This window comes from Bufo gargarizans, chromosome 3 (genome assembly GCF_014858855.1).
Source record: "Bufo gargarizans isolate SCDJY-AF-19 chromosome 3, ASM1485885v1, whole genome shotgun sequence".
Taxonomy (NCBI): domain Eukaryota; kingdom Metazoa; phylum Chordata; class Amphibia; order Anura; family Bufonidae; genus Bufo; species Bufo gargarizans.
Genome location: NC_058082.1, coordinates 513,770,351 through 513,785,860, shown reverse-complemented (window position 1 = coordinate 513,785,860; position 15,510 = coordinate 513,770,351). Strand labels below are relative to the sequence as shown.

Genomic DNA, 15,510 nt, shown 5'->3' with positions numbered 1-15,510 from the left:
AGCCACATGAGGAGTCAGGAATATGGCCAGGATCGTATCTAGCAGCGTGCGTTCCACACTGGAACGCATGAGGTCACTAGGTGGAAGTGCCCAAATTCAACTACGTAACTATTCCTACACCAATACAATCAAACAAATCCTGCCAAAAGAATACTCTGCACTAGTCAGAGTATGGCTGAGTACATCATATACAGAAAATATAAAAAATACACGTTGGATCCCTGCGATGCATTCCACTGTGGAACGCGCGCTGGAAGTCTAAGGTGCGCGCTCCACAGCGCAGCCGCATCGCACATGACTAGTGCAGAGTACTTTATATCTTTGGGTATGATTTATTTGATTGTATTGATGTAGGAATAGTTAGTTGAATTTGGACACTCTTACCTGGCACAGGAAGTGACCTCATGCGTTTCCAGTGTGGAACGCAAGCTGCTAGATACGATCCTGGCCATATTCCTGACTCCTCATGTGGTTATCCACCTGATTGTAATTGTACTGACCACCAGGGTATAAATATGTGAGATGTTCACTTGCACATTATCCCCTGAAGAAGCGAGATGCAAAACGCACGTCGGGGTATATGATCACACTGGTCGGTATTATTTTACTTATCTATATTGGATTCATTGGACTGCTGTATTACTGTTATTTTTTTTCAGATTTTTTTTTGAGTGTATTAAAATTGCAGTATGTTGTGCACTATGCACTTTATTATGCTATATGTGACACATTATTAGTGTTGAGCGCGGATATTCGAATAGCGAATTTTAATTGCAAATATTGGCACTTCGCTAATTCGTGAATATTTCAAATATAGTGCTATATATTCGTTAATTCGAATATTATTATTATATTTTTTTTAAGTTGTTCCCACTTCCCAAAAGCAGTTTTTCTTACATGTCCGGGGGACTCCATGCTCCTTGCCCGCTCCAGTCAGTGCCCTCTGCCGAGTGCTGACTTCCCGTGCGCATGGAGCGTCCCCATCACCATGGGAACGCCTCCATGCTAGAATGTACTGTCGGATGTGAGAATCACGGTTATCTAGACCATGGTAAAAGTTGGATGCGCAATGCGAGTAAACTTACTTACATTACTCGCATTGCGCATCCAACTTAATTTTGTGAGTAGGCAACTTTCCTAATGGTTGGCTTGTTAGAATTAACGAATATAGAGAATATACTGCTATATTCGTCATCTTCGTCAATTCTAGCAATACAACCATTGGGAACTCAGCTCTAAGTTGAATACGCAATGCGAGTATATGTTCGCATCGCAAATTCAACTTAGAGCTGAGTTCCTAATGGTTTTTGCTAGAATATAACGAAGATTGAGAATATAGTGCTATATTCATGAATTTGTGATCTTCGTCAATTCTAGCAATACAACTATTAGGAACCCAGCTCTAAGTTGAATTCGCAATGCGAGTAATACAGGTTATATTAATCGCACTGCGAATTAAACTTAGAGCTGAGTTCCTAATGGTTGGCATTCTAGAAAATAACGAAGATTGAGAATATAGTGATATTCGTGATATTCGTTATCTCCGTCAATTCTAGCAATGCAACCATTAGGAACTCAAAGTTTAATTCGCAATGCGAATATAAATTCACGTAATATTCGCAATATATAGAATAATAAAGAATATTCAATTTCGACGAATATATTGACGAATATTCAAACGAATATTCGCGAAATCGAATATGGCACCTCCCGCTCAACACTACACATTATACTAGGTGTATAGCTAATGGGAGAAGTAGTTCAGGAGGTTATGATATTTAATTGTCGACAGTGTGTTTTATCTGTCTGTATAAGTCTGCCACCGTTATGTATTATCTATTACTTTTAAACAATTTGAATTAATAAAGATTATATATTTGTGTATTTATGTAGCACTGCTTAACGCTTATTGTAGGTGTTGTATGTAGTGCAGTCATCCACTTTATCATATGTGACTTGTGCAGGGGTGTGAGACTAGGGGGCCACTTTGCTCAGGGGCCCCAGGTGATTCTCCTGTGGGCCGGTCCGAGCCTGTGTGTGTATGTGTATATACATATATATCTGTTCCCCTGTAAGCCCTTCCGAGCCTATTGCTGCCACTGCTTCACACCGACTCTAAATCTACCAGGCGAGCTTTATTAATTACTTCACAGATTGAAAAAAATATGTTTTATTTGAGATCCTCATAAAGAATTCAGATGCCCCTTCTTGTACTGACTTGTACAATTGTTCATTTCTTAGCAACATTAATTCTGCAGTGCAAAACTCACTGATAGAAACAAGAAATTTGTATTCACCATAAGAGATGCTCCTTGAAGTGATGGAGGAGCAAAACATAGATTAAACTCATTCAGGTTTCCTCGCATCTCGCCCATGACAGCCAAGCAGAACATTATTGTTTTTACAATCTTTGCTGAATGAGTTGTAGCGGACAGACAAGAGGGAACATGTGAGATTTCCGCTTCATTTATGAGTTTTATGCTAAAAAGTTGTATGCGAGTCGCTAGCTATTCCTAGATGAGTACAATGGACCCCGATTGATTTTATAGTGTTTTTTTGTTTGTTTTGTTTTTACCCGCTCAGCCTTTATTGTTCCTTGTCCATACCAAAGCACTACTTTACAATCACAGGTAGATAACAAAGTGTATATCAACTTCTGAGCGCCAGATTATTCTTAGAAACATTCTATATGCATTGCACTATTTACCGTATCCTGTACGGAAACTGAGTTGCAGTCTTATTATAGTCCGGAGCTGGATTCTCAATTCTGCTTGCTTTAGAGCTGAAATCTCCCAATATTACTTAAAGGGGGTGGCTCTGTCAGAATGGAGCAGCAGTCAATCATGCATGCTGATGCTCTGTTTTTCTCTATAGGGCAACTAGAGTGCTGTACTTTATCTGCTGCAGCGCAAAAAGATGAAGCGTGGCAGCACACATGTGCAACTTGCATTCCAGTACCTCACCCTCTCCGCCCTACGGATAAGACACATCCCCCTATCATGTGTATTGGAGATAAGTTAAATCTTGGGACAACCCCTTTAATGGCTCAGTGTTAGTACATAACTTGTTCTTGTGACTTGCGTTTTGGGATGTGCAGTCATTGCACTAGACGTTCTACAGTAAACTGGTGTAGGAAAAAGTAATTGGCCACTGCCCAACGTCCTACTGCAACATGGAAGCATGTGTTTGATAACAAGCTTGCATACTATCCACACAAGAGAATTTCAGGTGGGACTGCCGGTCCGTATCAACACTGAAATGTGCTTTACAAACGCCTCTCGACCCCTCCAACAAAACCAGTCACATCGGTGCACAATCCATGAAATCAAGCCATTCAAATCTTCCAAGTATGAGACGAAGAAAAATAGGCAGCACTCACCACTGGTTCTTTGCTTCTTTTATTTCGTATGAGCAGAGTTCATGCGACAGATTCACATGCAAGCGCACAAATAATCGCGCTTCCTCAGGCCACTACGTATGCACGTATCTACGTGCTGACCTCTTATACCTGGCGTCTAGTTGTCATGGAAACCCCTAACCAGACGTCACAAATATAAGGGTTTGTTAGTAACAAAATACAACAGAGAAATGCTGTTACAAAAATGCATTCAAATCATTGCGGTCATTCAGACCTAACTGACCCAATGCTCATGTCTGTCTCCGTCCTAGACTAGGTGCGGGACGACCTCCTCTCCAGCGCTTTTACATTTCCTCCATGAACTTCTCTCACATGATCAATTAATCTGCGACAGCCTTTTCCCGTTCTTATAGAGTTAAAATGCTCCCTGATCCTCTCAAATAGACACCTGATGGTTTTACCTATATAAAAGTGGCCGCAATCGCACATCAGGACGTACACCACATATGTACTTCTACAGTTTATGAACCCGGTTATTTTTTTTTTTGTTATGGGACCTATCGTTAACATTTTCTTTTGGGAATTGTATTCATATAACGAGCAACTGCCGCATTTGTAGTTGCCCTTCGGCAACCTCTCCTGCAGCCAGTTGCTCTTTTTTCCCCTAGGAATCTGCTTTTCACAATCCTATCTTTGATTGTATGGCTCCTTCCATATGTTATTAACGGCTTTTCATCCACTATACCCTTCAAACCTACATCATTTTTCAAAATGTCCCAATGTTTAAATATTGCTGTTCTTATTAAATAAGCCATCGGGCTAAAGTTGAACGAAAACGCAATTTTTTTTTTGCTACTTTGACTCTTATGTTGTCCTCTCACTTTTATTTTCTTTTTTACCCCTTAATAGCTCATCCTGGGAGAATTTTCTTGCCTCTTCCATCTTGTCATCTAATAATTTCTCAGGATAACCCCTTTTTAGTAACCTTGTTTTTTGTATCCTAGTCCAGGGTGGAGACAGACATCACATTATTTTACAAAAAGAAGCAAAATGGATATGTGCAGGAGCATTGGGTCAGTTAGGTCTTAATGACCGTAATGATTTGAATGTATTTTTGTAACAGCATTTCTCTGTTGTATTTAGTTACTAATGAACCCTTATATTTGTGACGTCTGGTATGTTAGGGGTTTCCATGACAACTAAACACCAGGTATAAGAGGTCAGCACGTAGATACGTGCATACGTAGTGGCCTGAGGAAGCGCGATTATTCGTGTGCGAAACGGCCGTCGCCACTTGCCTGTGAATTTGGCAATCTGCTACCTAGCCGCATGAAATCTGCTCATACGAAATAAAAATAGCAAAGAACCAGTGGTGAGTGCTGCCTATTTTTCTTCATCTCATACTTGGAAAGCTTGCATACTATTCTGGCTGTCTGTGCCCACCACCGTCTCTCATCGTGGGTACAACCACCGGATCACTTACTTTGATTCTCCAGCCATCTGTACACGCTGTCATCTTCCTTTTCTGTCCTGGTGGGTTGTGCTGCTCTGTTCACTGAACGCAGATAGAGGCCTGCTGCTTGCAGTCTTCCATAGCCAATGGCTTGCCACCTTAGGATATTTAAGGCATCTTCCCTTGTAGGAAGGTATCTGAGCAAAAGTGCTAGTTGATTAGTTTACTGCAATCTGTTTGCCTGCCCATGTATCAAACTCTTCCTAGATCTAACCCTAACCCATTGTTGCCTGACCTGACTTCTGTCTGTGCCTCGTTGTGATCTGGTACGGCCCACCTTGACCTTTGGACTGTTTACTGGATGGCTCATACACTGCCTGCCTTGACCTCGGCTTGTTTCCTGATTACAACTTTGCCTGATCCCCCGGTGCCCTGCACTGATGTCTCTTGACCCCAATTGGTCAGCAGCCTCTGAACCGAAACTACTCCAGGAGGTAGCAGAATAGTTGTTCCCTTGCAGCAGAGTCCAGACCCCTGCCACGATGACCACCTTAGGAGTAGTTGCAAGTCAAATCAGTTCATTGTATATGTATCAAGCTCACTGTGTGTAAGGGAGAGAACCCATGTATGGATGTAACAAGTTTGCAAGAGCAGGAGCCGTTTAAACAGAGCAGATCTCCATTGACGCTCATGTGAGCAGAGTTCCAAATAGTTCCAAATAGGGTATATGGACATAGATTGGCTTTATAATTTAAGAAATTGTGTCTAACATAGCTACTGGGGTGACCTGAATAACCAAGAATCTTGGGCACTATCTTGTAAATGTATTCCTCTGCTCTGTACATATGGGTGGTGGATGTGGAAAATGAATCCCTTTCTCCATTAAACAGTATTACACTTGTGTCTGGTATTGCAATAATGTTATATTAATGAATAGACAGGTGGATGGCTCTTACCTAGTGGCTATGATGGGTGCTACTAACTCACAAATTGGGTGCCCAGACCCAAGGTGGTTGTAAAAATTGAAAACAAGAGGGAGAGTGAGCACTCACAACACCTAGGTCATAGGATGTACGGAATATGTATTAGAATAGAACCTGCTCGATCCAAAGGGTAAAACAATTACACACCATTCATAATATAAAATACATTAGAAATAGAATAAAATATTGCAATTGGTACCAATAGCTCAAGTATACTGATGTCGGGGTGGAAACCTTATTGCCACAGTCTTTGAATTGTGGATGTTAATATTTAAAGAAAACTCTTTTCAGCAATTAATATGTTGCAGTGTCTGGTCACTGCCACTGCCTCCTACACCACAAACCGCTAATCAATAGGAACGTCCTGAAAGTTCCTCAGACGGATCACTTATAATAGTGGCTTTTCTCCGGTGCATATGGCCCGGTCACTATAGCCCAATAGTCCCTCCAAGGGTGCTTAATTCTTCCAGCTGTTTGTTATAGCCGCCCAGGCAAGTAAGTTATGGTGTATTCCGTGTCCAAAACAACAGTTCAACAGTTCAGGTTCCTACCTGGTTCCTGGCAGCACGTCCCGCTATGTGGCGTCTTGCGGTCCTTTCACGAGACGAGCGATGCCGGCTGTTCAGGCGTCTTGCGTCGCACATCTCAGGCCGATGACTTCACAGTATCGCAGAATTCAACAGGCAGGGATAGTGCCTTATCGGCGGTGTCCATTACTCAACACTGGATCTGTAGTTATTACAAGAGGGTCCAGTAGGTTAGGTGGGCGCTTTTTCCTTTTCTTTCACCAGACGCGTTTCAGGGCGTCTACAACCCTTCCTCAGTGGTCCACTATCATAAGTGATCCGTCTGAGGAACTTTCAGGACGTTCCTATTGATTTGCGGTTTGTGGTGTAGGAGGCAGTGTCAGTGACCAGACACTGCAACATATATTGCTGAAAAGAGTTTTCTTTAAATATTAACATCCACAATTCAAAGACTGTGGCAATAAGGTTTCCACCCCGACGTCAGTATACTTGAGATATTGGTACCAATTGCAATACTTTATTTTATTTTTAATGTATTTTATATTATGAATGGTGTGTAATTGTTTTACCCTTTGGATCGAGCAGGTCCTATTCTAATAAATATTCTGTATATCCTATGACCTAGGTGTTGCTGAGTGCTCACTCTCCCTCTTGTTTTCAATGTTATATAAATGTACTTGAAATTGAAGGTGTTTTCCAGGACTTAAATACTGATGACTTAGCCGAAGGATAAGTCATCATTATGAATTCAGTGGGGGCCCAGCTCCTGGCACCTCTACTGACCAGCTGACAGAAGGAAATGTTGCGTTCCAGAACTCTACAACTCTGTAGTAGCTAGAAAATGTGCTGTAAGTCCCATTTAATTAAAAACCCCTTTAAAATGAACAGGCTAACAGATGATAGTACCTATTTTTATTTTATTTTTTTAGAATATCCATTTATATTAGGGAATTTCTTAATGACTATTTTCATAAATTCTTAGGGAATGGCTCATAAGTGTACATTTGGTGATACTTTTTACTAGCTAGGTAGCGGTGTCAGATCTGCTATCTTTGTCATTCCCATAGAGACTGGGCCTTTTTAAAATTTGATGTATGATAAATGCCTAAAGATATTAGACTGTTCAAAAGCAACTGGAATATATTAACTGTGAGATTTCATTTTACTGCTTGGTCTCTGTATAATTCATCTACATAGGAATCAAAAGTATTTTTAATTACTGTTCCAGTAAGAACCGTGTGATGAGAGAACATATTAGAACCAAGCCCAAGGGATGATTCCTTGTCTTTTGGATTCCTGTTCTGCTAACATCTGTTTACTCCTACACAATGTGTGAGCTTAAACTAACGGATTTGTATTTCTCGCAGCCTTTTATGGCCGGCCCTGTGATTTCATTTTCCTTTGCTGGATACGGGTCAATGTCTAGCTAAGGGCGGGTTACTTATAGACTTATGTTCTTCTTTACAAGAAGGAGGAAAAAATCCAAGCTCAAAGGTCCTTTAGCCTCAAGTCGGTGTATTGCAATCCTTGATTTCTGTAGTCCATAGCTTCATATTTGTTATTTTGTGCTTCCAAATTCTGATATTGTCTAACTTTTCAAAAATTGTATTACATTTCTCATCACAGATTCTTATAATTATACATGAATGCCCTGTTTGTAGTAGTATTGAGTTCTCCTTATTTTCTATATACAGCAGGCACAAATTAGTGGTTTTACATACAGATATAAAAAAATGTAATTTGACACAGGCCCAGATTTACTTAATCTGCACTAAAAATTTGATTAAAACAGTGGAGCAACATGACAATATAGCACACCTACATTTTCTTTTTATTTTGTCATGCTTGGAAAAGGGGTGGGCTGAGCTTTGTGTGAAAGAGGCAGGCCTAAGAAATGTGTTAAATGCACAGTTGCAACAAACTTTAAAGGAGTTATCTGGGACATCTATTGTATATCGACTAGATATTCTTTAAATGTCATTGGATGGAACTGCTTCTATCGTAAGAATGGTGCCCCAAAGTGAATGGAGAGCGGACTGCGCATTTGTGGCATCCTCTCCATTCACTGATTTGGGACTTCCAAAAATATGGACTGAGCCAGTGCTTAGCTTTTTTTTGAATTCCCATAGCAGTGGAGGGTGACAATGCAGTGGTGACAGAAGTGTCCCAGTGGTGGCACTCACACCTATCGGGCATTTATAGCCTATCCTATTGTTATGCCATAAATGTTCCACTTGAGAATACCCCTTTTAACTTGACTTTTTCCATGGCTGTTGTAATGGTAAGCCACTGAAAAATGTTGTTGCTATGTCATTTCATGAGGAGGGAACTGGGAGTGAAATGAAATGTCAAATGTATTTATAAATTATGAAAATGGTCCAATGCTTACAGGGGTTTCAATTGCTAATGGTGCTTTGTAAACATATAAGAAACAGTTCTCAGCTGCCTGGCCCCCCTTCGTTCTCTGTTTCTTGGTCCAGCAGTGGTGTTCTAACACAATTACATGTGATCTCTGCAGTCAATTACCAACTTCAGCGGTAACCTACTGGGAGAACAGAAGTGATGTATCTTTCAGTTCCATATGATTTCACAATTGCTGAGGTTTGCTATTTAGGCCTCTAGGATGCTGGGAGGCAATCCACGTTAGGGCTGTCATATTGCTTCTCAAAAATGATAGTATGAGGGAATGGGCAAATATAATTTTAATTAACTAAAAAATATTGTTTCAGTTGACATCTCTTGGATGTACAGCCACTAATTTCTGCTGCCAGTGAATGAGTGACCATGTAGCATATGATCCTGTTTAATCTTCAAGAGACCATAAAATCTAAATGGTCTAGTAGAGCAAATGGAAAAGGGTTGCCCAGATGAGATTGTTCCTTTAAATAGGTTGTCCCATGACAAACACTTATCCCTTATCCACAGGAGTACTCGGCTATCTCCCGCAGTCCCATAGGGTTAAATAGAACTGCAGCACCTATATTTGACCACTGCTTCTTTCAGATGGGTAATACAGGCCCCCATTTTCATAAATGGCAGACTTCCCAGAGGTTGGACACCTACCAATCAAATAGATCAGGGATAAGCGTTTGTCATGGGAGAATCCATGACAGAAAACAATGCAAAAGGTAATATAGTGGTGTCCATCATTCGCACACCTCTGATGTGATTTTGATGACCTGATCTAAGGATAGTAAATGTAATACAGTGATAAGGTAAAAAGTAGAGCAGATTTAGAGGAGTTGCCCATAGAACCAGACAAAATACCACTTTTGTTTTTCAAAGGGTCTATGGAAAATAGAATCTGATTTTTCTCTGCAGTCAAGTCCTCCACTTTCCCTTGCTCTACATTTGATGAACCTTTATTGAGTTTTAGTGGAGACAGATAATACTGTTGAAGGATTTTGAAGGAAGATATACCGTTTGTTTTAACTTTTTAGTGGGCTTTAAATGAATTCAGAATATTGGCATTTTGATTGAGCATCCTACTAAAGGTTTCATGGAGTTGACAGTTACTTGAGACTTGATAAAATGAGTGTGTCTAGGTTTAAACAGAAACTTATTGGTTTGCTCATTAAGCAAACAGTTTCAGGCCAAAATCTTGTGATGACTGAGCAAAAGTACAAGGCAAGGTAATAGGATAAGATGAGTTTATTGATGTTTTCTCTTATAGTCAAAAGTTAATTTAAAATGACTTCTGCAAGCTCACTTAGGGATAGATAAGTCTGCTTTTCCAGATCATTACTATTTGGAGGACTAACGGTACCTAACTAGTTATTACTTGTGTTGGAATGGCAAGTTTTTGAAAATTTAGAGAGAGTTTGGAGACATACAAATTAGATTGCTTATGGCACAACATTCATTAAGCCAAAGCTCCATAAACATGTAGTCTGTCACCAGACTGCCCCCTAAGTCATTAATTTTTTTCCAATCGCCATTAAAATTGGTGCATTCAACCAATATTAATATACATGGCCAGATTAAAGTTTTGTTTTGTTTTTTACAGAAAATGCAGTTTATCACCTATCCACAGAATTGATGCTATATGCATGATTGCTTTGGGTGCCAGTGCCATGACCCTTACTGATCACTAGAATCAGAATCTCTAGTTCTGTGCATGACCACAGTGAAGATGACTTTAAATGTAAGCCCTTGATATATTTTTCCTCATGTTTTTTTAAATTCTGTCCAGTGTTCTCTGAGGTATAACTATTTACTACAGTAATAAAAGGAAAACACAGTCAGGACTGCAAAAATGATGAATCACTGTTTGGTAGATTTTCTGTTTTGTAGACTAAGAAAGATAGGTGATAAACTGAAGCTGTAATGGTTTCCGAATTGATTCAAGATATCCGTTTCAGAAAACTAATAGAAAGGAAACAGTTAAACCTAAGAAATGGACAATCATGATTTATTTTTATTTTTTACTATAGGTCTTTTGTTTGCCTATTGTATTGCTTTTAGATGGATTTGCTCTTTAAGACATTCAGTAATTAGATGAATAATTTTACAAATTGTTAAAAAAATTGTTTTTTAAACAAGTGATCATTCTGGTTTGCTGCCATATACTTTCTCAGGGTCACAGAGTAGATTTCCTGAAGAAATAATCTTAATATCACAGTTTTGTGACATATTCCTGGGCAAAAGAACTAAACCAAATTATAAAAAAAATCATTCTAAAAAGTATGTTTAAAAAATGTAACATTTGCTGCATTATTTGGTCTCTTGAACACTGTCGTATTGGTTTATATGACATGTTATATCTAATGTAATAGTGTTTTGGTGGCAATTTATAAGTTCTTTAGATTTTTCCCTTGGGAAATCAGAGCAAATGGTTAGTCGTATTACCTTTTTTTATTTTATTTTTGGAGTCCAATGACAAGCATATCAGAAAATGTAGTTTTCAAAGAACGCCGTTGTCATGATATATGCTCTTTTGCTAACATTTTATGTGGTCACATTTGGACACGGTTAAAATGCATTCAGGATTTCTAGGTCAGCCTCTTTTGTGAACATTGTTGCTGTTTTCTGTCATCCAAAAGAGTAAAGCATTGGAAAGATCAAGATAGTTGTATGTGAATGAAGTTAAATCTTAGCCAAATCTGGGGAAAACGACACCATTGCATTTGAGAGGAGCTAAGGTTTTGAAACATAAACACCCATATTTTCATAGATCTAATGTATTTCATTTATTAAAATATTAAATATCAAAATATTAAACTTACAAATTGGAAATCTTTTGTTTGCTCCTTTTGACAAACAGTGGTAGAGCAGAAATTGTGATAGTAGATGCTTAAAGGGAGTCTGCCACCAGCAAATTCAACCCAGGGACAATACCTCGTCGGATTAGCTCAGTTGAATGTAATGAATTTGTTGCTTCTTTTTGGATAATAAAAAATACTTTTAATCCATATGCAAATGAGTACTTTGTGCACCCTTGCTCCTTCTGCTTCCTCTGTTAGCCCCTCCCTATTTTTTTGATTGACAGGGACAGGTTAATAGTAATATCACCTGGCTCTGTCAATCAGGAAGGAGAGGTGCAGGCGGAACAAAGTTGTATAGATTGGATTTGGGACCACCCTCGTTGCACTTAACTGCTCATTTGCATATAGACCAAAGGTACATTTTTCTCTAGACCTAAGGATCGGTAAGTAAAAGGTATCATTACATTCTGCTGAGGTAGCCCTACAAGCTATTGCGCCTGGTTTAACAGTGAATTTCCTGGTGACTGATTTCCTTTAATGCAATATAATATGTAATAATTCTTATACTTTTGTTTATTAACAACATGGGTTTCCTTTTGGATGTTGACTTAGGGATGAACTTCAGTATCCGAGTTCATATCAAGTAACTGGGATCAATACACTCTGTATACTGTGCCGCAATTATATTGTAATAATTTTGCTGGTTACCAGGTGGGGTGGCAGTTGAAAAATTTGGTGAATGCACTACGAGAGGACCCGAGTGGTGTTATCTTAACTTTGAAAAAGCGACCTCAGAGCATGCTTACCTCAGCACCAGCTTTACTGAAAAATATGAGATGGAAACCCCTTGCTCTGCAGGTAATTAAGATAAATCATAAGTCAATCACCATCATTTTAGCCATGGATAAAAACTTCTGGAATGCTTTAAAGGGAAACTGTACCCTAAATATAAGTGGGGACCAAAATTGCTAAATGAAAATGGCATTATGACTTTAATGTTAGGAGAACATTCTGCAGTGTTACAAAGCTGCGAGAAAATCCATTTTACACCGATATAAAACATTTGGTTTTTCGGTCTCCTTCTAAAGTATGATATGTGCCCTCAACAGGTCATGTTCTCAGAATCTCCTAAGAATCCCTCTGTGGGATATCCTCAAATCATGACCTGTCGGGTGTACTTGAGGACGAGAGTTGAGGAACGCTCTTCCTGGAGGAACACTATAAATAAAATGATATACTCTTATACCTAGCAGAAAGCCTGAGGGAGCAGCGCATAACTTTTTTTTTTGGAGCTGTTTAAAGCTATGTTCACAACTGGTTTTTGTCCCCATATATGTTGGCAAAAAATGGATGCAAAATGGTAGTATACTGCACTTTTCTCTACTGTACATCAGGGATCAGCAACCTCCGAGACTCCAGGTCTTCTGAAACTGCAAATCCTAGAATGCTCCTTTCACTTCTATGAGAGTTTCAAGAAAAGCCAAGTAACTGTGCATGCTGGGAATTGTAGTTTCACAATAGCTGGAATGCCAAAGGTTGCTGATCCCTGCTGTAGGTATACATTAAACGGATGCTTTTTACAATGTAACCCATATGGCATCTTTGGAGGCATCCGTTTAATGCATACTTCATGTGTATATGTGAAACGTGGGACCAAATCATCAAGTGAACACAGCCTAAAACTCTTGTGAACCACCACCTGTTATATTCTGGAGTGTTCCCATAAGTATTTTGCATAGGACCCATGAGCGTCCAGTGCTTACATACCTAACATTCATAATACAAGTAAATCAAAGATCACATGTGCTATTTCATATGTGGGAAACCTTCCTAGAGTAGAATGTAAAATGGAACCATGCAGCTTTCCCAGGCAAAGATCAACACATATCTTGACTTGGATATTCCCCTCTTAATTTAGTGTATATAGGTATCCTTTTTTATGTGATTCATTTAAGCCGCTTACATCGAGCAAGGCTTCTTGTGCAATAGATGTGCTCCTCTTCATTGCTTGGCCATTTATGGGTTCATTTTGCCATAATAGAAACCAATCCAAATTCTCACTAGCACGGTCTACCCTGGAAATCAGCATGCGTGTCTTTGCTTGTGCTTCTCACTGACCATATTCTGTCTGATTCTAGTGGGCAGGGGGGAAGAATGCATTTTTAGAACCCTGTTGAGTGATACTTTTTTACGGGGTCTTTGCAGAGAATGCGCTGTAGATGACTTAAATATAAGCTGCATTTTGTCTGTCATAGAATATTGTGGCATGCTCGGGCAATGGCTAGTCCTGCTGTTTGAGAAGGTCTCATTTACTATTGCTGCCATTGTATTTTTAAATCCACCCTCCATTACCTATCAGTCCGATAATGGCTGAAGCTTCTGCTGCATATTTTATTGATATTAAAATTGAATGATAATGAGTGTCATCTTATTTTTTTAGTGGTATGATGATGAAATGAAAACTTATTCCTGGACACGTATATCAGTAAGCAATTTTATGTTACTAGATTTTTTTTTTAGCATTTATGGTATTGTTAGTATTTTCTCGTTAGTTGTGGATGAGAGAGATAGGTAGCTTTTATTTCCAGAATAGCCCTGATTATTTCAATACTTGTTTTCTAATTCAATGTTTCCATGACTTTTCTTAGGGTTATCAGTTTGCTTTACACAGGATTTTGAGTAAGAACTGATACTTCTGTAAATCTTGTCCAGTGTTTCCTACAGCACTTTACTGCCATTTATAAGCCCCTGAGATAAGTATGATTAATAAATCTTGCAGTATCTGCCCAAAATGGTCCAGCAAATGTGATGCCATACAGATGTGCCCTTCCTTGCCTTTCCTCTTGGTTCGACATATCAGGAGTTGTTTATGCTATATGTGGCCCACCTAGTGGTTGTGATGTGGGTTGCAGCCAGTTAAAGGCTTTACAGGCATGTTGTAGTTCTTAACAAAATGTGGAAAGGCTGGACACATGTGTACTAGAGACCTGGGGATGGGGGTAGAGTGTAATATTCTTATTTCCGAAAAAAGATTAAAGAGCCGACCATGGTCCTCTTTTTTTAATGTACCAAGCAAAGAAAATATGGGGGTCATTTATTAAGACTGGCTTTTTAAACCGGTCTTAATAAGAGCCTCTCTACATTACTTCGGCAGATCCACCGCCGCTTTTACATCTATGCCAGCTCCCTTGCTGATGTAGATTTGGACTATTTTCTACGCCTAAAACGTAGAAAATTATGAAAGAAACAGGCCTGCCAGCTCATCCACGCCCACACCATTCTACCTTTTTTAGACCTGGCATGAGTGGGGAAAAGTCGCATATTGCACCGCAATCAGCACCAGAAATAAGCCTAATATAGATGTATTTCTGTTAGTAAATAACCCTCTATATTTTTTGTGACAACAGTCATAAACAATGAGTCCAAAGAGGGGTTGGGTGGGGGGTATTAGTTTAACCTGCAATCAATTTTCAGGGTTTTACAGGAATCTTTCTAAATTAAAAAAAATAAAACTCTGGCTCAGATTTCTAATGTGTCTGCGCCTAAAATATTTCTAAAAAGTGACACTGACAAACATTTTTAATGTGCTTTTCTCACATGGACACAAAATGCATGGATAGTTGTGGGACTGGGGTGATTCCCTGGGAAGTCAGTGGGTGCCATATAGGCACTCAACTCCAACACACAAGAAGTGGCACAAATTAATTGGCAATTAATTTGGCAGAAGTATAGTTTCTACACGTTTTTCTTTCTTGCTTGGAAAGGGCACAAAGTAAGCCACAATTCTATGGGAAATTTCTGTCTCAAAGTAAGCCGACCAGTGGTTGCTATAGAGCTAGTCAAAAGTGTCTGACCTTGGTTCACATTCATCATCCAGCCTGAGCCACTGTGATAATACTGCTGCAGGTCTAGACATCCTGTGCAAATGTATGCTATCTGTAGGATTAGTAAATCTGGGACACTGTGTGCACAGTGACTGTAAATG

At 39.3% G+C, this 15,510-nt stretch overlaps 1 protein-coding gene across 5 annotated transcripts in view; it reads left to right on the top strand.

Moving 5' to 3' along the window:
• Positions 1-15,510, top strand: part of CNKSR2 (connector enhancer of kinase suppressor of Ras 2) — a 414,221-nt gene that overhangs the window by 173,103 nt on the left and 225,608 nt on the right. For 3 of the 5 annotated variants that reach the window (XM_044283964.1, XM_044283963.1, XM_044283966.1), the window contains exon 10: positions 13,966-14,010. The exons of 1 other annotated variant lie outside the window; for it this stretch is intronic. In XM_044283964.1, coding sequence (XP_044139899.1) covers positions 13,966-14,010 — 45 coding nt within the window. Of the gene's footprint in view, positions 1-12,236; positions 12,384-13,965; positions 14,011-15,510 lie in introns of all 5 variants that reach the window. One more of the 5 variants, XM_044283967.1, reaches the window with a different exon arrangement.